General features: G+C 47.0%; 1 protein-coding gene across 1 annotated transcript; it reads right to left on the bottom strand.

Annotated features, from left to right (window-relative positions):
• Positions 1–449: 449 nt before the first annotated feature.
• LOC119394324 (NADH dehydrogenase [ubiquinone] 1 alpha subcomplex subunit 8) lies at positions 450–24,241 on the bottom strand. Its single transcript, XM_037661620.2, has 3 exons — positions 23,981–24,241; positions 17,532–17,707; positions 450–761 (listed from the first exon to the last, which is right to left on the bottom strand). Exons 1-3 carry the CDS (start codon positions 24,107–24,109, stop codon positions 545–547), a joined length of 522 nt encoding a protein of 173 aa, XP_037517548.1. The 5' UTR covers positions 24,110–24,241; the 3' UTR covers positions 450–544.
• Positions 24,242–24,312: the final 71 nt, after the last annotated feature.

Here is a 24,312-nt window from a genome sequence, read left to right as displayed (position 1 = left end):
AAAAGCTATCAGCACCTACATGCATCTATCCTTATGTTAATGCACACGTACAAACGCAAAAGTTGCATGTTTGAACCCACCACTTGTACGGAGAAGCAGGTGCAGCCCCTTGTCAACAATCACGACGGCATTTTATTGCATAGCTTGCTTGGAGCTTCTCCGTAAATCAGCCTTCTCTCTTTCCAATTACATTTTTGAACGTACTCGTACTAGTTACTATCCAGTTACCTGAAAGATGATGCCTTTCCACACTGTTTTAAGTAGTCGACCATAGCTGATCATCCCTTGTGCGTATCAGCTAAATTTATTAGGCGACAAAAAAAAAAAACCCAGAAAGTTTTATGCCTATCCTATCCAAAGCTAGCTGGAATTTACTAACACTGCTGAAGGTGTACTGGCAGGTGCATCTACAGAATAAGAGCAAAATTAAAGTAGACACACCCCTTCAGTCTTAAAGAAACTTTATATCCACACCTCCTACAACTATCTGCAGGTGATACCGCTGAAAATCTATTGCAGGTGCGCCACGACGTACTTCCGAAGACTATGGTGCCAAGGAACGCGTCCCGAACCTCGCAGGCCTCCTGGGAAAGTCGTCTTCCACTTTCGGCGTCGCCGGGTAGTCGTCGCGGTAGCCCTTTTCCGGTCTTGGCCGCTCCGTGTGGTGAACGCGAGGCATCGCAAAATACCCAAGGTGAGGCCGTTCAATGCCCAGTTTGTCGAGCATGCAGGAATCCAACGCTGCCTGGGTTTTCCGGCAGCTGCGAATGAACACTGAAGTTAGAGTCAATGCATTGCAAAGGCATGTGCCAAAGATAACACGGGAAAAATGCCATCAAGTGCGAAGAATAAGCGGTCCAATTGAGCAGTTTAGGACGACTTGCCGTTTTTTGTGACCAGATTCTGCTGATGCGATTGTTTTCAAAGTTCGTCACGTGAGCTTTCCGGTCTGACGTAACACAGCTGTAGCATTTCCTTCGTGCCCGGCGTGGTCAGTTTCGATACTGCCATGATCGGAGCCCTGAATTTAAATTATGAATATCTCAAATTACGTGTGCTTTACCTATGAGCCCTAACAGACACTCATGCCTAGGAAAGTATAGAGGATGTTATTAGTAGTAAATGTAAGGTAAATGTGAAGAAAGAAAAGTGGACGAAAAGATAACTTGCCGCGGGCAGGGACCGAACCTGCGACCTTCGAATAAAGGCCGAGACAGACCGTACGATTTTCCATGCGATGCGACGGCCGGTGACCTTTCAGTGGTGACCTTTCATAGCATCGGACAGCCACTATTTCCTCTCCCCCACCGCCGCGTCGGCCGGCACATCGCATGGAAAATCGTACCGTCTCTCTCGCTATTAACGCGTCAGACCGGAAGCTTTATCGGATTTTTAAAAGATTGAGTAAGGCATAAATTGTAACGTCCTACAGCTTTTCTATACAAACAGAAGAAAGCGGGGAGAGCACAAAAGAACGCGCGAGGAAGGAATGACCCTCCGCTGAAATGACACCCTAATGAGATAAAAAAAGTCACGGTGGCCGCCATGCTTGTGAACCAGCGCAGAGAACTAAAGTCCCTAGATTTTTCCCTGTTCTTTCAGTAAAAAGGAAAAATCTAGGGACTTTACAGAGAACCTGTCTGTGGCGTCACGTGCAAGCCATGTAGGAAGAGCGTAGCCTCGAACCGGTGCATTTTTCACCAGTGCATTTTCACCACTCCCTCTCTCTCTCCACCGCGTGTCCGACCGTCCGGCCAACGTAGTCTAGAAGGTGTTGGTCCGGCCACTGCCGCTGGTGTGTGCGGTTCCCCGCGTTTTGCATTGCGTGGTGCGTGAAAGGTCAGTGTGTTTCGACTTTTCGACGTGCTAAAGCAATTGGGCTGCCGAAAATCGAAATGTTGGGCGATAAAAGGTCGACACGCCACCACTGCGCTGTGTTTGGCTGCGACAACAGCTATCGGAAGCGTAAAAGACTGGCAGCCGAGGCGTGCGAAGTGTACCATGCTTTTAAATGACTTCGCTTCTCTTCATCAAACGCCCTCTCCATCAAACAGTGTGGCCACTTATGGCCATTTCTTCGCGTCATACACCAGCTTGTGATTGTGCTAGTACACTTTATATTCTGCACCAAAGACAACCAATGTCAAAGTTGACGATTAATACACAAAATGTTTGGACATGGCATTCTACTCATCGTCGGTGCTGCTGCGGGAACGTCTAGTAAGCCGCCGCTGCTTGCCGTTTCAGCAATATTGAAGCTGACAGCTTAGCGATTACTTATTCTCTCATAACATTAACATCTCTGATTTCTATGCTACAGCACATGATTTACAATGCCTGCGGCTAGAAAATGTTCCATCTTAGCGCGTGTAATTCAGAGATTATCGAATTAGCACTTTCCAATCGACATGACAGAAAGGCCCGCATGACATGTGTTCTTTGGCGCAGATACGCGCCTCTAACGCTTCGTCGTGAGCATGTCCTTTCTTGACTTGTCAATTTGGTGACGATCACTGGGGTAGCGTTATGACATCCGTACTTTTTTTTATTTTTTTCCGTGCGGCAACCTGGGTGTCGTGAATAATCGACACATGTTCTTTAAAGCCAGGTCGTTACCTGAACACGTGTTCTCCTCGTAACGCTTCTCAAATACTTGCCAAAAAACAAACTGAAAATAATGTTGCCAAAAACGGGCGCCATTTGGGCATATCGCTAGTGGCGGCTGCTCGCGCCGAAGCGAACTTACGCCATGCCATGCTTCCAGGTGTGCAACATGCTTATTTTAATTTCATCATCGTGTTGTTTCTACGCCCAATTGTGAGCTCACCCATCGTACATCTGTTTCTTATCCTGCGCAACGATCAGAGGTCACAAGCTTTTAACTACGACGACGACACGAATCAACACAGGCATCGGTGTTTGTGCTCCCTTCGTTCTATGAACTTTGTATTGCAACGTGCCAAGCGGAACCAAATGGTCTGTTAGGGATTAGAGTTACGTTGAACTTGAATAATCACGGCAAAGAAACCCGAGAGTCACTAGTGCACGCACCTAGCGTGCATGGTATGGGCTACGTGTTCGCTCGTCTCCATTTACGTTTCAGCGACTACTTCGAGAGTTGTCCTAGAAGTTAACGCTATTTTATAGTGCATATTCCAGCCAGCTATAACAAAACATACAAAGCAATTACCAATTTACACGTACTGCTTGAGAACTGCATTGACATTCTACTCATCGTCGGCGCTGCTGCGGGAACGTCTAGTGGGCCGCCGCTGCTTGCCGTTTCAGCAATGTTGAAGCTGACAGCTTAGCGATTACTCACCAGCGCCTTTACACTTCGAAACGTTGCTGTGTTTTGCCCGTGTACCGCGAAGATCATCAATACCTTGGGAACTGAGCCAGGGGCGTAGCCAGAAATTTTTTTCGGGGGGGGGGGGGGGGGGGGGTTCGACCATTTTATGTATGTTCGTGCATGCGTTTGTATGTGTACGTGTATATATACTCAAGCAAAACTGAAAAATTTCGGGGGAGGTTTGAACCCCCCCGACCCCCTCCCCCCCCCCCACCTGGCTACGCCACTGCACTGAGCGTTACGCTGCATACACTGCCGCGGAATCCCACACACCGGAAGGGCGGCGAAACACCGCAGACGCTAGACGGCGCTGCGGCGAAGTGCTTTAAAAATGGCAGCCTCCTTGTGAAATTGGTGTATATGTTAAACTTAATCAGTACACAAGGAAAACTGCACATGTTTGAATGCCAGGGTGAAGGAAGGGGAAAGACCAGATGATGTTCCAAACAAATGCAATTTAACCGGCTCAGCTGAAAGTTTGTACTGCTGCAGAAGCAAAAGCTGATGGCACAGTCCAGCAATGCTAACTGCACATGAGAGCCTTGAAGCGGACATATAACCAAGCAATTAGGGATTAATCATCTTTTTGAACAATCAAGAAACACAACTCTAGTATTTCTTGTGAGAACTTTGTCATAAAACTTCACTGTCTTTGATCTACTATATGGCGCTGAGATTGGTATACACTTGCAAAGTCATTTTTCTTGCCCTACGGTCAGTGATAATGTTGGCAGACCGGATGACCCATAAACACCAGCCACTGGACACAAATAATTGACATGAAAATGTTTGTATATATGCGCATACCCATGCAGAGGTAGGAAATTGATAGGTGGCAGTTGATACGCGTCCCATACGTCCCACCACTGTTTCTTTGCCATTTCTGGATTGCATTGTGGCATGCAGAGCACTAAGAGCTACCTCTAGCACACTGAGAAAAACAATCCTTCACAGATGGATGTCAATCTGAGAAGCTGATACACTAATGAAAATGAATGGACTAATGAATTCTCGTACCCTTCAAAAGTACTCTGTTTACTGGTTGTTGTTAGTGATGATCCATCACCAATTCCACATATAAGTTATCCCCAATGCAATTGCCATGTGGTTGTTTTTACACTCCCATGCAGGCTGCCCTGCCGCCTAGATTTGTTCAGGTGCAGTGGAAGTTGCAGACTTGATGAAGACACGAGCGCTTGTCGAAACGTTGGCTCCAGCGACACCTCTTGTTCACGAATTCTTTGCCCTGCTTCGTGTTGTTCTGTGTTCAGCTACATAGATCCCATCCTTATACGTTACAGTGTAATTATCCAAGACAATGTATAACGACAGCAAGACTGAAAGTTGCGCTAGTTGGTGATACATAATGGGCAAAAACAGCGCGCAACGCAGATGGACGGGACGCTGCTGTTCTGTGTATCCTTTTCTTCGTCCCGTCCGTCTTCGTGCTGTTTTTGCCCACAACGTATAACGAACTAGTCCATATCCCACCACTTTGTGTTGCTGACTGCTTTTTACCACAGCAGCAGTATGAACACCTAGCTGACCTCTAATGTGGAATCATGACACGGGATAAGATTATAAACTACTGGCAAAAACAAAAGAAAAAAAAGAGAAACTATGCAAAGAAGGTATTGATCTGTGTGAGGTGTATGCAAGGTAATTAATTACCTATGGTGACGCACATTCGATAATTATTCCACAGCATGGGCTCCCAGAATACGTCCGACGTTCCTTGCTATTGAAGAGACCAACCACCACAAGTGCTGCATCTCTAGATGTGGGTATCCCGTTGATTTAAAGCTTGGGCATCTGTATTTGCTACAATTGTTTCCATATGATTCTGGGACCATTTACATTGTCTGACGTCTTCAAAAGCTCTCTCCAGTGAACAAAATACTCCTGCTGTTCTACTAGGTCAATCTCCATTCACGCAGTTGAAGTGTCACACTGCTCCGCTCTGGTGTCCATTCATCAACAAAGCTGGGAGAGTGTTCCCGACTACTTGGACTGTTGGGGGCAAGGAGTCACAGAGTCGCTATTTGTCGGAAGCCCCTCACTTGCATAGTAGGAGGTGTAATGAGTTGGGGCAGTTTTCGTCTGAGTGGAACAGACTACGAAAACAACGAAGTGGCTGTGATGATGCACAGCGGCACCGCGTGTCAGGAGCGCGAGAAAAAAAAAAGGCAATGTTTGACCGGTGAGGGCAGGCAGAAGAAGAGGTCATGGAAGACAACGGATGTTATCGGCCTGAGGTGACGCCCACACTTGCGTCCTCGGCTGAACCCTTGATGTGCTTACACGACTCCCTGACCCTCTCGTCGCCATTAACTGTAACAAAAAGAAGCAGATGGAAGAAGAGGTTGTCAGAGACCACAGCGGCTACTGATCTGTCATGGCACTCGTCCCTGTGTCCTGGATGGGCCCTTGATGTGCTCAGGAGGCTTCCTGGTCACAACCATGCGTCACAACCTGGTCTTGGGGGTGAATCGGTGGTGACTGGTCCACTGGGCCACGTGTTGAGGCCACAGCTGGAGCCTGCTGCAAAGTCTGGTTGGTCTCCTGGCATGCTCGGCTGGCAGTCCGACCGCCTTTGGAGGAGCTGCTCCACCGGCAGCCGTCAGCAAACACGAGACATCCGACGACGACGACTGATTGTACTGCGAGTGACTGGACAATACGTGTGCTGCACGTCCACACCGTGTGCTTAATTGCAAAACACGTAGCTTTTCAGGACCTTTACCTTTTATGTGTCAGGTGAATGCTATGGACGTTATTCTGACGGTACAGTTGTAATTTGGCGTGTTGCTATTCTGTCTCAACTGTGTGTATAAATGTACTGTCCTCGTTCATGACACAATATGGGAATGGCCGTGATGGCCACAAGAGGAATGCCACGAAAAGATAGCAGACGCTCAAGTGCGTGTGTTGTGCAAGGCTTTGGTGCTGGTGGCCGGTGCTTTACTGCTGGCTGCTCCTGGGCATGGCAGGTGCAGTTGCCTTGGTGGAACTGAAGACCGAGGCTGCAGGTTGGGACTACAGAGATGCGCCCTCCTCCCACAACGTATAGAGCCAACCTTTTTTTGCTGATTTCACTAAATGGCTGTAATTTTAGTTTTTCAAGGACTGGGATGCTATCTTTTAAAGGACCCCTGACATCAAAATTGAAACCTCGAGATGTTTGTGTTGTTTGACTGTACTATACACGTGGGAATTTCTGACCAATTATTAGTGACAAATGTTACCTTTAGGATATTTTTGTTTGGTTTTAAAGTGAGCATGAGTGCTCCTCTGAGTTGGCAGCACCTTGCGACATCGCCACTGGTATGACGTAGATCGAGCCCCTGTGTGATGATCCACGAGTAAAGCAAGTATTGTCGACATCACAGAAGTTTTGCCGCGCGCACACAATACCACAACTGGCACCCAGTGAGGGCTCTTGTTTCTCACCCCTCTTGCTCTGTTGTCGAGCTGCTCTCAAGGTAGTTCTGGCTGCTTAGAACAGGAATGCTTTCCTTTTCCTAAGGGGACACACGCTTAACAGGCTTAACTCGTACCGGAACACCTATCTTTACCTCGCGCTGGATTGTGCTGTCCGGTCCCCCAGTCCTCTCGCTCTACCGGTCGACTTTCACTACAATACACCCTTGGAACTCCGTTGACGTCACCGTCTCCACCAACAGACCTCGACAATGACACAAGACGAGAGCTTCAACCATGGCGCATCCACGACGCCTGCCCCGACGGGAACCCCTTCTTGCTTCTTGGTCACCACCTTTTAAAAGGATCCACCGGTGTTCACTGGCCTTTCATGACAGCTGAGCGTTGGTCACTGCACACCACACTACATCTCGGCCACTTGTTCTGTCCCAAGGTACCGTTGTGGCCTGCATTGCTGACACCGAACCTCTTGCCCTCATGCCTTTTAATGCAGATGCACCACTGTCATCTACTGCTAATGATGACCATGCAATGACCACAGCTTTAACTGCCACCATCAATCCTGATCTCCCTGCGGTGCAAAAGGAAGATCTCTTAGCGCTACTTCGAAAACACAGTGGTTCTTTCGACGTCCACACCAAGCTTCTGGGGCGCACTTCTGTCAGAGTGCACCGCATCGAAACAGAGAACAATTCGATTGTACGCCGCTGACCATACCGCATGTCTTCCACAGAGCGCAAGATCATCGAGGACAACGTCATTGACATGCTGAAATGCGACATCACAGAGCCATCATCCAGTTCTTGGTCGTCGCCTGTTGTGCTTAAAGCCCCTATACCTTCGGAAAAGTACAGCTTTCTCTTGATCTAAGCCGCTTCCTTCTCTCCACGCCTCTGATAGGGCAGCTGCGGTCACGTGGTAGCGCGCGCCCTCTTTCTCGATATTTTGTTTCCTTCGCCTTTCGGCGCCATGTTGAACGCTCCAACGTGCCATGTGCTGTGTGTTCGCCCCATGTGAAGTTCACATGTGCGTCTCACTCGTTTTGTCGCGATGCCGGGTTGCTGTGCGTTTGGCTACCATAACCGTGACACCCAAGGGAAAAAATTTTCTGCCATTCCTTGCGGAAAAGAGAATGCAGGTCGTCGCAAAGTCTGGCTCCACAGAGTAGGTCGAGCAAACTTCGAGCCGAGATCGGCGCGGCTTTGTGAGGTATGTGCTCATGCGTTCTAACTCTTGACAGGCGTCTTGCTTTGCCGTGTGACATATGTGGTGTATTACTTACTTAATGTCACGCGAAATTTTGTGTAATTTGTCATGCACCAAGACAGTCACTTGCTCGAGTAGTGACTGTCTTGAACACCAGGTGGCCGAAATTTCCAAAGCCCTCAACTACGGCATGCCTCATAATCATATCGCGGTTTTGGCACGTAAAACCTCACATACAGTAAAACCTCATTAATTCGAACTCGGTTATTTCGAATTCGAAATCCCGCTTAATTCGAAGGGTTTCTGCGGTGCCGTAGTTTGCAACGTAAATCTGAGTGGATAATTTGAACTGGCGGTCAGTGCCAGCCCGGTTAATGCGAAAACTTTGGGTGCCATGTGCCAATTCTCTATCCCGATTTCGCCGCAAATCCGCGGAAGCGACAGCCCTTAGCAGCCACAGGACAATGCAGTAGAGCGATATTAATGAGTGACAGTTGAAACAACCCAGCCTCGCTGCTGCTGCGCAAAAATAATAATAATAAAGAAAAAAAAGAACACACGGTCTCGTGGCAGAGCTTAAAGTCAAAGGGGGGCTCAGCCCCTCCCCCCCCCCCCGATTTCTTAAGGAGGGGCGGTATGCACGTCTGTATTTATGTATATAGGACGCGGCCCTCTGAGCCCCCCCTCCCCCCCTCCAACAAAGGGAGACTGTAAGCCCTGTCTCGTCATCAGCTAAAGCATGCACCTGCGGAAAAAACGTGCTTCACTGCAACACAGCGGTGACACGCAGGTGGCATGACGCATGCTTCTCGCAACGTCAGCACGTCATGATTTAGAAGTCCTTGTTGCTGGGCTAGTTGGTTCATCGTAATGAGGGAAAAACTAGATGCCAAAACACCGAAAGAAGGACAAAGACGCTCTTTCCTCGTGCTTCTTCGTCCTTCTTTCGGTGTTTTGGCATCTAGTTTTTCCCTCATTGCGTCAATATTTACCCATTCCTTTTGGGAAAAGAAAAGATAAGAAAGGATGGTCTGACGGAATTCGCGATGTATGCGAACCTCCGATTGGCGGTTGCTCCGGCAATTTGTGCACTTGCACTGCTAGCGGAGTTCTTGCCTGTAACGCTTACTTCGAAAACTCAGTTCGAAAATTTCAATGGTCATGTTTCCCAGCCAGAACACAATGCGGATTCCGTTACACTGGCCATTATCATATTTATTTTACCTGAAAGAATGGGCGAATGGTCGCATCATGACGCACTGACGCTGCGTGGAGCAGGTGACATGCTGCCCACGTGTCACCACTGTGCCGCAGTGAAGCACGCTTTCTTTTCCACAGGCGCGCATTTCACCTGATCACGAGATTTTTTTTTTTTGCGCTGACAGCAGCAAGGCCCGCCGTTTTCCTGTGTTTGCGGGAAAATGGGACCGGGTATTGGTGGAAAACAACGCTTGGAGCCGCAAACTAGAAGGTCAAACGACCACCTCCGATTACTTTCAGTAATTGAAGGTTCCTTGTATACCGCTTTTTGTATGTTTCGTTAATTCGAAAACCCGCTTAAATCAAGAAAGTTTTTCACAGTCCCAGTGACTTTGAATTAACGAGGTTTTTCTGTATGTTAACTCTGAAAGAATGAGTGTCGTGCACTGCAACCCTAGGTTGTGTTCCACACATTCTACTAACCTTTCACTGGGATCTGCGGATGGAAGGGTGAAGACAGAGCGAGTGTCGGAATGAAAGTGCGATAGCAAAAAAAAAAAAAAGAACCTAGCGCGCAGAATTTATCGGAAGCCGTGCATTTACGTGCAGCTCCTCCATCATATTGTCTAATTTGGCAAAACACTTCTGGGTGACAGTCAGAACTTTCTGCAAATTCGGAACATGAGCGGGGCTTTAGTTGAGCGGACCGCAGCTCATCCGCCTGCGTGTCATCATGAATTATCGCGTCACACATTTAGCGCATAAGTTTCAAAACGCTACAAATGGCATATATCACATGTGTTGTACTTTTGCAAAATATCTCGCATTGCATAAAAGTACGGCAATAAAAACATGTTTCAGAAAGGTATGCTCATTGAGTGGGATCTTCAATCGACCTGCAGCCGCTGAAGATGTCCGTTTGAAATTCGACACTTCAATAGAATGAGTGGGTTAATGTTGTTGGTTTTAGCATACTGGTTTTAAATCTTCATTTATTGGTTTAATAACTTCATTTATATTCACTTAACATACAAGCGTCATGCATACGACAATGGGTGCAAGCTGCACCGCACAGGCCAAACGTCCCAGAACGGCGTACTGCGAGCACACGTCATTGGGCAGGCAAAGGAGATAATAATACATCTGGTTTTAAGAGCCAAAACCGCGATATGATTACGAGGCACACCATAGTGTAGGGCTCCGGCAATTTTGACCATCTGGTGTTCTTTAACGTGCACTGACATCGCATAGTACGCGGGGCCTCTAGCATTTAACCTCTATCGAATTGCGACCGCCGCGGCCGGGGCCGAACACGCGACCTTCGGATCAGCAGGCGAGCGCCGAAACCGCTACATCACCGCAGCGGGCAGGCCGAGGAGAAGTAACATATGTGAAATGTCATGAAGTTTTGATTGAGCACCTTTATGGGAATTGCAGGCATTGCTGCAGTTATATATATGATAGAAATAGTTTATACACACGGGAACTATTCCTTCCCAAACGGCGTGGCTTGACATCACAGCTGCCATGTAAATATGTCGGGAAGGGACCACATTAACATATGCAACATAGCGTGGTAGAAGAGTAAAATGAGCACCAAGCGTCGCACAACGCGAATTCTGTAACCAGGCGTCACACAATGCGAATTGCGCAACGAGTAGGTTGTTGAATGCTTCTAACCCATTACAAAGGGCTCCGCCATAATGCTTCATCGTCATCAGGCACAGCATCAACAAAGCGCATAATGTCTTACATGCGTTTAGCATTTACCACGGCTCTTCGTAGAATGACGAAAAATGGTATAGTGCCTGCTTCCCTACTTCTCAAAAATTACATTGATTTATAGCATAGTGGGTTCCTCGCAAGTGCACTTGTATTGGTTGCCAAGGAAGCCTACAAGCGCATGATCCATTTCCTCGGTGTCTCAGTAAAGTTCTTCGCCCCCCACCTCACGCTCCCACGTCAACGTATGTTAAACAGCATGGCGGGAGAGGGAAATAACGACCGGGCGTCACCAAATGCAATTTGCGTGACTGGTGGGCCGTTTAAAGCTTCCAATTCATTACAAAGGTCTGAGCCATAATTCTTCATCGTCATCAGTCGTCGCGACAACAAAGTGCAGATAATGTCTTGCAGACTTGCACCTGGTGCCTCGCTTCTCCGCAGAATGACGAATAACGGCTTAGTAGGTGCTTCCCAACTTCACAAAAATTGTGATTTATGGCGTAGTGGGTACCTTGCTTGTATTTATGGCGTAGTGGGTACTTGTATTAGTAGCCCCAAGAGAGCTTCCAACCGGCTCTAGAAACGCCGCTATTCCAGCTCTCGCTGTGACTGTGCTGCGGTTTCAGCGCAGGCCTGGCGTTTTTTCTTCCACTTTCTGTCAGCATCTTGAGCGGCTGGATGAAGTTTTGACATGCATTTTTTAACGTTGAGCTTCAACTTAATACAAAAAAAATTCCATTTCACGAGAAAGAACATCATAGTGTTAGGCCACCTTGTTCATAAAGATGGCGTTCGACTGGATCCTGACAAGGTGACTGCTATGACACGCTCTCCTCGCCCTGCAAATCAAAAGCAATTACGCCGTTTTCTGGGCCTAGCGTCTTATTTTCGCTACTTTATCTGTGACTTCGCCTCCATCAAGTCACCACTGCACAAGGTGCCGAGGTCGGGCACAACCTTCACTTGGACAAATGGTTGCAACATCGCTATTGACACCCTCAAGGCAGTGCTGACATCTGCCCCCATCCTCAGTCACTTCGATGAGCATGCCCCTACTTGTCTGCACACCGACGCTAGCCGCCATGGCATTGGCGCCATCCTCCTACAGCGTGATAAAACAGGTCAAGAGAGAGTCGTCGCCCATGGCAACCGCGCGCTCACGAATGCTGAACAAAACTACTTGATCAAAGAACAGGAATGCTTGGCTGTAATTTGATCTGTACAAAAATGCTGCCCATATCTTTACGGACACCATTTTACGAGGGGCGTAGCCAGAAATTTTTTTTCGGGGGGGGGGGGGGGGGGGGGTTCAACCATACTTTATGTATGTTTGTGCGTGCGTTTGTATGTGTGCGTGTATATATACGCAAGCAAAACTGAAAAATTTCGGGGGGGGGGGGATTGAACCCCCCCCCCTTGGCTACGCCCCTGCATTTTACTGTACTTGCAGACCATCACGCATTATGCTGGTTGTCATCACTAAAGAATTTGTCCAGATGCCTCGGCCGCTGGATGCTCCGGCTGCAAGAGTACACATTTGACATTCTTTATAAATCTGGGAAAAAACAACAAGATGCCGACGCCCTCTCTCGTTGCCATCTCCCACTACCATCTTCTCTGAGCAAGCCTCTTCACTGCTCATCCCATGATGATGAGGCTACACATCCACTTACGTTATCGCATACCTGCCAAGTTTGGAGAAACGGAATCCGGGAGATCTACTCAACAGGGGGGGGGGGTATGAAGTATGCCGACCGCGGGGGGGGGGGGGGGGTGTACTGCGATAGCAATTATATGGACACTGTCAGCGGGATTTTGCGGTCGCCGCTGATCTGTACAGAGTCCAAACCGATAACATTGCTTACGCATCGTCTGTTTCACGTGCGAGTAAATGCGCGCTAGCGCTAGGGACGAACGCGGTTGAAGCAGAGATGAAACGACCCGGCCATCACCGTCGCGCGAAGGACACATGCGATAACATCGCTCCGCGTGCGAGGCCTGTCGTCGCTTGCTTACCAGTTATTTCGTCGGGCAAGGGACGGGCGCCGTTGAGATGGGGACGGTCGCAAGCGCTGGCGAACACGCTATCTCGTCAGACATCGGTAACGGCTACCCTTTTAAGTGCTGGGCTCTCCACTTAAAGCAGTAGTGACACAAAAATTTTGAAGACGAGATAACTTGTAATAATAATAATAATATCTGGGGTTTAACGTCCCAAAACCACGATATGATTATGAGAGACGCCGTAGTGGAGGGCTCCGGAAATTTCGACCACCTGGGGTTCTTTAACGTGCACCTAAATCTAAGTACACGGGCCTCAGACATTTTCGCCTCCATCGGAGATAACTTGTGGGATAGATTTTGTGTGTAAACAAACGCATCATCTACGAAATATTAACGGCTTATATAACCTATAACACATTTAGGATAATTTTTTAAATTGCGTGTAGCGCATCTGTACGCGAAACGTCCCACCTCGCGTCACCGTGACGCACGGGGCGCGCAATGCACTGGACTTGCGGGGCAAAACTGGATTTCCGGGAGATTTTCCTATGACCCGTACAACCGGGAGAAACGTTCAAAATCCGGGAGTCTCCCGGGTAATCCGGGAGACTTGGCAGGTATGTTATCGGCACTAGCAGTCGCTGGCACGCTGTCTTCCAATCGCTACACTCAGTTGGCCTCCTGTCAACAGCAAGATCCATACTGCCTTCGCATTGCTCAACACCACTGCAGAAAGTCACCTAATGGCACAATCTGGCACCTAATGCCAGGTTCTGCCGACGACTCAGGCAATTCAATCTTGAAAACAACATGCTGCACTGATACGTTTACAATGACGATGGACACCGGTGGGTTCCCGTTTTTCCACGTTCGCTTAATGTGCAGGTCCTTGAGACCTTTCACGACGACCCATCTGCTGGCCATTTGGGATCCCGCAAAACATACAGCCGCATTAGAAGCCGCTTCTTCTGGCCTGGCTTCTCCACTTCTGTTGCAAAGTACGTCTCTTCTTGCACACTATGTCAACGGTGCAAGTGGCATACTTCCCCTCCTTCTGGTTTGCTACAACCAATCATATGTCCCGAGAAACCTTTCGCGTTGCAAAGTACGTCTCTTCTTGCACACTATGTCAACGGTGCAAGTGGCATACTTCCCCTCCTTCTGGTTTGCTACAACCAATCATACGTCCCGAGAAACCTTTCGCGATTGTTTGAATGGACCTAGTCTGACCTCTTCCCGTAACGCCTGCAGGATATCGCTGGATCATGACTGCGGTTGACCATCTGACGCGGTACGCAGAGGCTGCTCCTCTACGCTCCAGTTCTTGACTTCTTCCTCGAAGCCAGTCTTGCGTCATGGCGCGCCATGTCCTATTAAGCTATCACGGCAAGAGTTTTCTATCCACAGTTATAGAAGAAATGCTTAAAAATTGTGGCACAGTTCACAAGACAATATCAACATACCACCTTCAAACCAATGGCATAACAGAGCGATTCCGCCGCACACTAATTGATATGATATCCATGTATATCGGACCAGCTCACGACAACTGAGACGCAATATTGCCATTTGTGATGTTTGCTCACAATACTGCCGTCCAATGCACTATTGGGTGTTCACTGTTCTACCTCGTTTATGGCCGTTCGGCGACATTCACGATTGACGCTTCATTCTTACGCACTTCAAGTGACAATTCTACAACCCTAACCGAGCAGTTCGTATCAAGACTTGGAAAATGTTGGCAACTTGCTTGGCTCAGTACAGGAGCCACTCAACACGATCGCAAGCAGCGGTATGACAGTTCCCATCGTGGCGTCTCTTTCCATCCTGGTGACAAAGTGCTCTTTTGGATGCCTACTCGCGTTCCCAGATTGTGTGGAAAGTTCCAGTCATGATTCATTGCACCCTACATAATTAATGAACAAACATCCATTGTAAACTATCGTGTCACCCCAGTTGAGGTTCCTTCCGATCGTCGCTGCCGTGGTTCAGAGATAGTTCACGTTTCGTGTCTGAAGCCCTTCGTTCGACGTCTCTGCCCAGTCTAAGTCACGGCCAGGCTGGCCACTTCGGCGCACGGGGAAATTATTGTGAGCATTATTCGTACTCTTCATTTTCTCACCTCTAAATACTCATCATCACTACTTGGGTCTGAGCAGTGGGGCTCAGGCTCTAGGGTCAATAAAGAAGAGTCTTGTGACTTGAACGTTGTCTCACAGTAGCTACAGTATGAGCGCAATCCAGGACTGTAAAGTGTAACAGTGCTTGGCTTTGCCTGCAACGACCTCTGCACAAGTCACATACATATACATAATGATGTAGGTAAACTTTGGCAATCAGATTAGCAGACTTTTATAGCAATAGCTTTAAAGAGCCCATGTCACAGAAATTCCGTTGTCGGTATTAGCGCCGGTGTCAGCGGCGTAGGTTGTGAGCGAGAAATTGGCATTGTATGTGAGTGAAAAAGCACCATGGATAGAAAGAATAAAGATCAGGGGTTCGAGTCAGAACTGAACCCAGGCATTATGTGTGGCAGTCAGGCATTCTAGTGCAGAGCCATGCCAGTGCATAAAATTGCGCCAGGCATCACATCACATGACCTGCACAGCAAGCGGATGCTTTAAAGGCCTAGCCATTGCAAGGTGCTCAGGCATAATTGATCATCATCGTCAGCCATAGCATCAACAAGTATGCAGGTGCTTAGATGCGTGTATAGCTTCACTGATGTGCATTAGGTACTTAATTAATTCGAAAAATGATGAAATATGACATAGGAGGCACTCTGAAACTGTACTTGCAGAAGGCATTCTAGGAGAGTTTAAAATGGCCAATGTTACGTGCACACACGTTCCTTTCCTTGTGACAAACAAATGAGGCCCAATCATGCTCTTGAAGGTGATGCTCAAGCACCTCCCAAGTTCTTTAAAGCTGGCTTCCTTTGGTTGGTCTCGACTTATGCGATCGAGTTCCTGCCGTAGAAGCTGGAAACAAGTGCTGTGTGTGTGAACCCGTACTCAAAAAAATGGGAGTGTGAAAAACCAGAGGTAGGTAGTGCCTTACATGCACCATGTGAACCACAACCCCATGGTGGCTACCATGTATGGAATCTCCATTATTTTTCCCGATTCGGAGCAAGTTGGCACATCTGTGCCCTTATGTCACTCGTGATGCCAGCAGAAGCGTGCCCAACTTTGCGCGCATTGTGTATACGCAATCCCCATGAGCTGCAGCAGGACCTTCATTGTGCGAAAGAATGCCGTATCAATAATCAACTAATGAAATACGCTAACACTATTGAAAAAAGTGAAAATGCTCGCCTTCCTGCATGTTATAAGGCCTAAGGCTTACACGTGCCATGCTTAGTGTGAGTTGTGATTCTCGGCAACAGCGAAGTCCAAAGCGCAAGAGAGCTGATGGAAGCATAGCAACGTAAAAATTTGGTGAGTTGATGATGCACGATGAACCACTACGCAACTACTGAGACACAAGACGGAAATAATGGCGAATTCCATTGGGAGAACAGGAGCACTCAAAAGCACGCTGAAAGTGCTCTCTTCAGAGCCAGCGTGTTTCAATGGTCGAACAGTAGTAGGAGCACTGTCATCCAGTGGTAGAGCGAGAGCGCTTTTGCGGCACCGAGAGCAGCCAGGAGCAGTTTGTAGTGCTCTCGCCTGAAAAGCGGAGTAGGTGCAGTACGAGAGCGACTTTTAAACGTCACATTCTCCGTATTTGCTTTAGTTTTGGTTTAACTGGCGAGCGCGGCGGCAATGGTTAGCAACCACGTGTAGTTTGACACAACCAATGTTGGCCGTACTGGCGCAGTTTGTGTGGGTAGCGACAATGACGACTACAAAGTGCACGCAGCTACGTTTGCTGGATGCTGGATTCATTTTGGCCACTAGGTGTTCTTTAACCTGCAACTCTCTTTCAGCGCACGGGTGTTCTTGCATTTTGCCTGCACTGAAATGCGGCCACCATGGCAGGGAAATCGAGACGTATCAACGCACTTGTGCTCAGTCGCACAACAGCTTAGCCACTTAATGCAGGATGTGTACAACCACAGCATTTTTCCCAGCCATAACGAACAGGGCAGAAACTTGAAGGATAAAAAAAATTCGAGCAGAAATTAAGGACCACGCAGCATGTGGTGGAACAAAAAATGATAGGCGTAAAATTGAGAGATGGGAACAGAGCAGAATGCATCAAAGAACAAACAGGAGGGGCTGACGTTCTTGTTGACATAAAGAGAAAAAAGTGGACACGGGTGGGTCACCTACTGTGTAGGGGGGATGGTCAGTGAGAACGCCGAAGTGGATGCGAAGGGATGGGAAACAATCAAGGCTGGCAAAAAGTTAGGTGGGATGATGAAGCTAAAAAATTTGCAGGAATGATATGGAATCAGCTTGCACAAGACAGGGAAAATTGCAGATAATCGGGAGAGGCCTTTGTCCTGCAGAAGACACAGAACATGCTGATTATGATAACCTCAGCCACTAAGCTACCATGACAGGTACACAGGGTGTTGTGGTGTGCCACCATTCCAGATGCAGCTGACCCTAGCGATGCCACAGGCCTGTAAGTATATTTCGGTTAAGGTACTCACTGGTAGTAATCCATTTCGGAGCTGCTCCACTCCAGGCAGGTGGCGTACTCGTCAAACTGCTTTCGGCAGGCCTTCTTGGCCTTGCGGAAGAAGTCCAAGGCGCACTTGGTCACCTCCCTGCCCTCGGCGAGACACTTGCGTGGGTCCCTCTCCTCACTCCGGCAAAGCATAAACTCCTGAAGAGAATAAGATAAATTCAGGCAGAGTCAACTAAGGCAGTTGCTTGTGTGTATATGAAAGCATAATCCATTGAATGATGACAACTTTGTTGTTATAGCAGCAAATGACCTGCATTAGCTGACATTAGCAAACAATTGTCCACACTAAGCAATGTTTAGTCAGCACTAACTGACATCGGCCATAATCTAGCCCACTTTAACCAGCAGTAGCCATCGTAAACCATCATTAGCCAACAGTACGGTCTGTGAATAGTTGCACTCTTTGGGGCATCTCTCTGTCAAAAGAACAACTGTCATCTGACTTCACTATCATGAACGCTGCATTACGCTGGGAGCACGCACATCATTCGTGATCTTGTAGTATTAATTGGGTGGCATGAAAACAACGAAAGAGGTTTACGATAGATTATGGTTATTCTTGTGCATCACAAATACACCCCAAAGGGTGTCTTTAGAGGATAGCAGGCATTAGCCGTAATCAGCCAGTGCTAACCAGTGCGCGCAGTATGCGAGTAAATAAAGTAGGCCTCAACACCACCACTCTTTCACAAGTCATGTATGCTCTTGCTAAGGCATGCAAATTCTGCAAATCAGAAATCATGCAGGCATGCGCTAGCACAGAAAAGTCCATCACACACACCATCATTACCGTGTCATTCGAACAACTTGTTCGTGGGTGAGTTAGGTCATTACACCTAAGGAAGGACTGACATGATGGAATTTGAATTTTACTTCATTTATGCTTGCCTGAAATGAAGGTGTTTGACCTTGAAGCTCCACAGAAAATACTGGAAAAAATATTTACTATATTTCCTTGTCTGTTAATTTATTTCAGCGTAGTTTCCTGGGCACATGTTGTGACAGTGTCACATAGGTGCTGGTCAGAGGGGAGGAGGACAACTCAGTGAGAATGACGTTTCAGCCACTGCTGTGGCTTGATAGGTCATCAGCTATGCTGCTGCTCAATATGCAGCCCAACGCAGTAGCGTGATAAACAACTGGACACACCATTTCAGAGCACAGAAATAACCTGAAGTTTCACTGCCCCCCGCGACCACCCTTGGTGTCATCAGACAAGACAGGGGCTCCATGTTCACGGAGCTTATTTTTCTTGAAATTCGGTGGGTGTTTCTCGGTGTTTATTTATTGGCGGACATTCGGCATTTACTGGAGTTCATTTTTCATAATAATTCTCCAGTATTCAGAGTTTAATTTTGAATTGTTCTAAATGTTCTGAACAAAATGTTCTAAATGATATCTGAACATAAAAGCATTAGAACACATGAAGCATATTTTAGTTGTCTGGAGGGTTTGAATACACAAACGCACATACGCGCAAGCACAGATACTTGAATACAAAACACCTATATTTGTACACATACAACCTCGAAGCTTGTTGTAATAGACTCAAGCATACTTTACGAGGTCCGTATATTCGATGTCATCTGGCGTGCCCCAGTGCTGCCAGGGGACCATATATCAAGATGTTGTCTTCCACTCCCGGGGGCCCTACATATGTTGACGTCTCTCACACCGTGTGCGACAAACCCTTACTTAAATGCGCGATGGTTGCGGTCTACGAGATACTGTTTACGTGAGGTAAAGTTTATATCGGCCAAAATAGCCGATGTATCAATGACCGCTTAGAACATGCCCTTTCGATAAAGAACGAAACCAGGTCATATTGGCCATTCAAATCGGAGCTTAGCGGATAAATCTGAATTGTCATACTGGCGAGTGTTATCGTATTTTTTTCTAAAAACACGGAGCCCTACATATATATACACAGCACCTGGGAAATAAAACTGCTTCATAGAAAAGCTATTGCGGTAACTTATTCAGGGTACTCGGGGTGTTATATGTTTTTTTCTGGTTTTGAGGTTGAAGACCTTCATACAAGTTGGGAATGACATGTCCGTACTACCTCTTTGAAACGTGGCAAGACAAAACTCATGATCTGTAAACAATGCTGCCGTGAGCGTTCGAGCCAACTATAACTCTGGTGGCATTGGGGAGCCCGTCCATTACGCACGGACCACAACCGGCTAGCTTTAGAACTTCGAAAAGCATTGCAAACAGGAACACCTGGGAGTTTGTTTTTAGACTGCACTGACATTTTCAGCGACATTACTCTACAGTCTATTTGGCCTGATTCATGAACCAGCCTGAATAAACTTGCCAAGTACCACAATATGACGCACTTACTACATCTGGCAGTGTACCGACATGATGATCTGTAAAGTGCAGGTTTCATTGTAAAACCAGTGACCCAAAAGATAATGTTGAGCAAGATCTGTAGAGCAAAACTGGCCCTCCTAAAGCTGCATTGAGTGCGAACACAGCACTTTCCAATTCTCTACTACATGTAAACATTCTTAAATGCCCCTTTATTTATTTAGGTATACGTCACAGACCACAAGAGAAGCATTAAGTGTGGAGAACATGTGTTGCGGTTCTAAATGGCTGTAGTCTGGCTTAAAGGGGCCCTGCAACACTTTTCTGAGTTATAATGGAATAGTCTCACTATTAGTGCATGACACTTCACGAATCGCATGCCGCAAAAATTTTTAGAATCCTTTAAGTATGAGCGGAGTTACAGGGATTCATCGCACGCTTCAAACGCTTTCTCTCTCCTTTCGTACGAGCGAGCGCTCTGAGAGCTACGCAGGGTAGGGGGATGACAAGGGGGCAAGAAGATGCGTCCCTTCGTCAGCGTGTGTCATGACCTTGAGCACTTTCTTTTCTCTTTTTCCTTGGAACGCGCGGCTTACTTTCAGTGTGATCGTGAGCGGGCATGTGGCGGCATCCCATGGCAGCCCCAGTAACTATGCAGCTCACGATACTCAAATCAGCCAATGGCTGTGTACTTGGGTATATGGCATTTGTAGGGAGAAGAGGGAGCAATTTCTAGCTTACTTTGAGAATTAATTCTAAATTCCAGGCCGTGTACTGCACTATAATATTTGGCTCGCGTGTTTTCAGGAGCTTTGACTACATATCAGCAGCATTTTCTGATTATGTTCAAAAAGCGTTGCAGTGCCCCATTAAGTTTGGGGGAATAGCCTCCCATGCAACCATTCTGAAACCTCCTCCATTTTTGCATTTACAAACTTACTTAGCCTGAAACATCAATTTTATGAGACATTAGAATTAAAGAATGCTAGAGTAGAAAACAAGGGTTGACGTGATTAACTATCCTAACTTTTTTCAGCGCTTACGTTCAGCACTTGCATTTTTTATCCCTTCTTGCGTTTCTGTGTCGTCCTTGGTTTTGATGCAAGCTGGTACCACTAAAACACACTGGCAAAATGTAGGACAGACCTAACCTTCCTCTAGCCTTCCTCTCTATGTTGACTAGAAAAAAAATAATTGAATTCTGGTGTGTTTTAATGGCAAAACTTCGGATTAAATTTGACCACCTCGGGTTTTTTATTGTCTGCCTTAATCAATGTACAGAGGCGTTTTTGTATTCCACCCCAAACCAGGAATTGAGTTGGTGTCTTTGAGTTTAGGAATATGAGACTACAACTGCTAGGCTACCATGACATGCTATGTCATAAAATATTTGAGCATGTCACGAAAGCAGCAAGGACAACCGTCATTACAGCACTGGATATACAGGAAATACAGTCATGGAAATACAGTCATTACAGTACGTAATTACTGTAACTGGATGAGCTGTTACAGTACTGGATGAGCAACATGCATTCTGGGCATGGTAAAATTGGTCCATTTGACAAATGCTGTTGCATCACGACAGCCGATCTGTTAGCACAGTGGCTGTCAACCGCAGACTACTGCTGGGGCACCAAAGTTCAATCCTCAGTGATGGTGGTGGGCAATGTTTTGCTTTTTTGTTGCGGCACAGTGAACATGAAGTTGATGATGAGAAGGCAGCCTTATGACACAACATTAAAAATGGCATGATGCAAAAGTGAAAAGTATGGACACTGCAATGCAAGGGCAATGATAATGTAGCAATTTTAATCTAACAATTTCTATCTTCCAGCTTTGTCAGTGTGCTTAATGGCTCTTTGCCTGCACTATCGCCAGCATTTACTGGTTGTGAATGGTGTATGAAAAAACGCCAGGCCTGAGCGGAAAGCGCAGCACGGTCACCGCGAAAGCTGGAAGAGCGGCATTTTTAGAGCCCATTGTAAACTCTCTCGGGCTACTAATACAAGTACACTAGCAAGGTACCCACTACGCCATAAATCATAATTTTTGTGAAGTGGGAAGCACCTACTACGCCATTATTTGTCATTCTGCGGAGAAGCGAGGTACTCGCTACACATCTGTAAGGCATTATGCACATTTTGTTGATGCGGCGGCTGATGACGATGAAGAATTATGGCTGATCCCTTTGTAATGGGTTGGAAGCATTCAACAACCTACTCGCTGCACAATTCGTATTGTGTGACGCCTGGTTGTTATTTTACTTTTCTATCACGCTATGTTACATATGTTGATGTGGTTCCTTCCCGACATGCAGCTGGTATAGGGTCTTTTTGCAAAGGACTTTCAAGCACCGGCATGGCTCTGTGGTAGAATACTGGGCTGCCGTGCAGGGAGCCCAGGTTCGAACCCCGTTCCATCCTGCATATTTTGTCATATTTCGCACGACAGCGGTTACGGACAACTACAGCGCCAAAAATAGCCGTTGTTTGATCTCATAACAGCTTTCGCTGTAAAAAAGTTATGGAGTCAAGCAAAAGGAATTCCTACATTATACCAAGCCAGTTTTGCACTTTCAAGTGTTGGTGCAATAAAAGATAGCTTTTTCATGATACCCCATGTTCCACATGCAATATTTTTGCCGCTGTGAACTATAGCTCCACTTTACATATCATTAAAATGCCAGTCGATGTGTTAAATTTCAAATAAATTCTGAAGTTTCAAATGCCGAAAGCACCATATGATTGTGAGGCACACCGTGGTGGGGAACCCTGCATTTATTTTTACCACCTGGGATTATTTAAAGTCAATCTAAACCCGAGCCCGTGAGTGTTTTTGTATTTCATCCTCACCCAAATGCAGCTGCCATGGTCAGAATTGAACCCTCGTCCTCGAGCTTAGTAGTGCAACTACACTACGAAGAATATTGGTTAGTGCGGGATCGAAAGTACTAGCTCATTGCCCTATTTATACAAAGCTTTCAGTGAAAGTGGCTCCCTTCTTTTTCTGCACAAAATTAAAGCTTTTCTCAAAAACATTTAGGTGAAGCTTGAATTACACTTTGGATAGACATTCTCCAAATAGAGCGTAATAAGTAATAAGTTTGGTGCCATTTAACTTAGGTACTGTTGGCGTTGCCGGTAGAGTAGGCTGCATGGATTACTGCCGGCACTTCGCCCTCATTGGCTGGCTGCGGTCACGTCAACAAACTGCCGGCATTTTCGCATCAGTGGTGTTGTGCCGGCACTGTCGACCCTCGTTCAAAACAAACGCCGACAGGGTGGTCACATGAACGCTGCCAGCCAATGGTGGCATAACGCCGGCAAAATTTTGTGCAGCCTACTCTGCCGGCAACATGGGCAGTTCCTTCAACCGATACATTCGGGTGAATCCGATTACGCTGTCCCATGCGGCACGGCACCAAACAAACTGATGCCCAGAGCAGTTTAAGGATTGCGAATAATCAAGCAATTTTTCTCAGAGAGTTGCGCACACATGGTCTAAAGGTGCCGAAACGTAGATTCCGGCCAGGTTGTTTTGCCTTCTGGTTGATTCCGGAGCGGCATACCACGTCTTCACCGTTGCTATGAAAAAAACAGCTTTCTTAATTATAGACAACAGACACTATTTTATAAGGCGTTGAACGCGGATGTTGAACGAAATTTACTTGAGCGTTCTCGCCAATGCTCGTCTTCTTAGTACGAGGCTTTCGCTTCGCTTGCTAAAATGAAACGTGCAACCATTGCCTGGTGACGCGACAAGATATTTTACCAGATATTTCAAGCCATATTTCGCGTGATTTTTCTACGCCCTGTTTCATCCGGCCAGATGCAGTCACTACCGGTCCCATCGTGTAAAACATCGATACAAATTCAGCATGCCGGTTTCGGCCTTTACAGAGAGCGGAAGGTCACACTAGGCAGTTTCGGGTTCTTCGAAGAGATACAGAGCGCCAGTGCACATTACACGGTCGTAGTTGCAAAGCTTAACGTTACATTCGATTCAGTTCGTGTGCACGCCTATCATTAGACGGCTAGTATCACGAAAAGCCGGGCTATCAAGGACCGCACACGAGTTGTTTCGTCCACACACTACCTTGCTCGGTTCCTCGCAGACCTTCCCAAAATAATACGCTCCCGCACGGAGTGCGGGCGTCGAGATGTTGACTTCTTCAACATTTAACTCGCTGTCACTTGGAAATTGATATCCATCGGTAAAAGGCATCCCGAAGACCGCACAGATGCAAAAGTAGCGCGCACAGAGGGCACAAATTCAGCTTGCCCGACCGAAGCAGCAAGCAGCCAGCAGCTTTCACCGACCATCTAGACTTAGCAATGAAGTAGCTGTATGCCGTATCAACTATAGTTGGTGTGGTGACTAGCGCCGCCGAGTAGGTATTATTAAGGTATGTGCATTTCCTGGTGCAT

Source organism: Rhipicephalus sanguineus, chromosome 5 (assembly GCF_013339695.2).
Source record: "Rhipicephalus sanguineus isolate Rsan-2018 chromosome 5, BIME_Rsan_1.4, whole genome shotgun sequence".
Classification (NCBI taxonomy): domain Eukaryota; kingdom Metazoa; phylum Arthropoda; class Arachnida; order Ixodida; family Ixodidae; genus Rhipicephalus; species Rhipicephalus sanguineus.
Note: the sequence above shows the minus strand (reverse complement) of the source record. Positions and strands in the feature narration are given on the sequence as shown.